We start from the raw sequence: 1,930 nt of genomic DNA, 5'->3' as shown, positions 1-1,930 counted from the left end.
GTCGAACTTACAGCATTTTTGCCTATGTATCGAGACTTGGGGATTTCTACTTAACAGTTGGTATCATCAAAACCTATTACATGATGTTCCTAACAATACTATCCTGATTCTTCTTTCTTAGAGGCAAAAATGGGTTCAAACCCATCATTCATATGGAGTAGCCTGATTCATACACAAGACATCATCCGGAAGCACAGTCGTTGGAGAGTGGGCAATGGATCGCAAATAAAGATTTAGACATATGATTGGCTACTGGACAAGGAAAATCTAAAAATATGTTCTTTCCCGTACCCTCTAATGGAGGAAGCGAAAGTGGAGGATCTTATAGTACCAGGAGATTGTAGATGGGATGAGGAAACTATCAGAATAATTTTCTCTGAACGAGATTCCAACTTAATTATGAGCATCCCCCTACCAAAGCAACAGATGCGTGATCAGGTAATTTAGGCAGCTGAGGATGAGGGAAAATTTACTGTGAAGAGCTGCTACAAGGCATTAAGGGGAGAACTGCGGGACTCGGACTCACAACCATGGACAGATATGTGGCAACTAAAGCTCCCACCAAAGACGAAGGTATTTTTTTGGCAGGCCTGTTCGAATAGCTTACCCACAAAGAACCTGCTACGACAAAGAAAAGTGGAGTGTGATGTGTTGTGCGCAATCTGTGGGAACCATGAGGAATCCATTGGCCATCTGTTCGTCGAATGTGAGTATGCCAGGGCGTGCTAGAGATATTCGGGGCTTCTCGTAGGGCATTCAGTTGGGGCATCCTTCCAAGCCTGGGTAAACCAAAATCTTGAGAAGATTGACAAAGCAAATCATTGCCTTTTTGTGTTGATCTGTTGGGAAATATGGGGTCAGAGGAATGACAAGTGCTGGAATAACTCAACTATCATGCACCATCAACAACTCATTAGGAAAGCACATAATTTCTTAATCTCATGGAGAGAGGCTACTGCTTTTCAGAATTTGGCCAATCAGGTGCAACCTACTATGAATCACAAGTGGATAAAACCTCAAGCTGGAATGCTCAAAATGAATGTTGACGCAGCAATCAATAAGCATGATGCAACAATGGGGCTGGGCAGTGTTATAAGAGATGAGGATGGTAACTTTGTTGCAGCAAGGGGAGCTCAGTGGAGAGGTATTTTTACACCAAGGGAGGCCAAAGCGGTGGCTATACGTGAAGCGCTTAGTTGGATAAAATCTCACAACATGGATAACGTTAATGTGGAAACTGACTCCCTACAGGTTGTTCAATGCTTGAATTCCAAGGGTGGGGTGTCTTCATTTCATTTGATTGTTGAGGATATCAAACATCTATTGCATAATTTCTGTAATGTGTTTCTTTCTTTCACTAAAAGATCAGCGAATCAGGTTGCCCATGTACTAGCTAGGCAGTCTTGTTCTTTGTCTGATTACTCGGAGTGGTTTCATACCCCTCCTCCTATCATTTGTAATCTGTTAGTTTCTGATTTATGTTAATGAAGTTGCGTTTGTTTTCAAAAAAAAAAATCTTAATTAATAATTGTACAATATAATGTTTCCTCTCATGATACAATATAATCTTTTAATGTAATTTGAACTTAAGGGATCAATGTCAAATTAGATCAATCTTTTAGAAATGATTGAGCTGAAGTGATTTTTAAAGGTTAAAATTACTACCATGGGTCCATGGTAACTATTTCATGGAAAAACAAAATAGGTTACGTTGTTCACCTCCTTGTTGAGATATTTTGATTAATAATAAACAAACAGAGTACGTACATTCATGTGGCTTGTCAAGCAGAGGAAAATCATGTGTAATGCAGAAAGAAGAAAACGGGGTTTCACCCAGGATGAGAAATGCAGCATCTGCGGAACAGAAAGAGAAGATGTGGAGCATGTTGTCCGAAAATGCCCAGCGACCAGAGAGATATGGCGCAACCTC

The 1,930-nt window shown here is 40.4% G+C and overlaps 1 protein-coding gene across 1 annotated transcript; it reads left to right on the top strand.

Moving 5' to 3' along the window:
* Positions 1-297: 297 nt before the first annotated feature.
* On the top strand, positions 298-1,485 carry LOC116023497. The gene is made up of 2 exons (XM_031264500.1): positions 298-438; positions 862-1,485. Exons 1-2 carry the CDS (start codon positions 298-300, stop codon positions 1,483-1,485), a joined length of 765 nt encoding a protein of 254 aa, XP_031120360.1.
* The last annotated feature ends 445 nt before the right edge of the window (positions 1,486-1,930 follow it).

The sequence above is a fragment of the Ipomoea triloba genome, chromosome 6, assembly GCF_003576645.1.
Source record: "Ipomoea triloba cultivar NCNSP0323 chromosome 6, ASM357664v1".
Taxonomy (NCBI): domain Eukaryota; kingdom Viridiplantae; phylum Streptophyta; class Magnoliopsida; order Solanales; family Convolvulaceae; genus Ipomoea; species Ipomoea triloba.
Note: the sequence above shows the minus strand (reverse complement) of the source record. Positions and strands in the feature narration are given on the sequence as shown.

Excerpts from the sequence above, each read along its gene's own strand:
- LOC116023497 (XM_031264500.1), top strand. The coding sequence starts at position 298 with ATGGAGGAAGCGAAAGTGGAGGATCTTATAGTACCAGGAGATTGTAGA. Across the intron at positions 439-861 it reads AGCAACAGATGCGTGATCAG|AGGAATGACAAGTGCTGGAA; the intron begins GTAATTTAGGCA and ends ATATGGGGTCAG.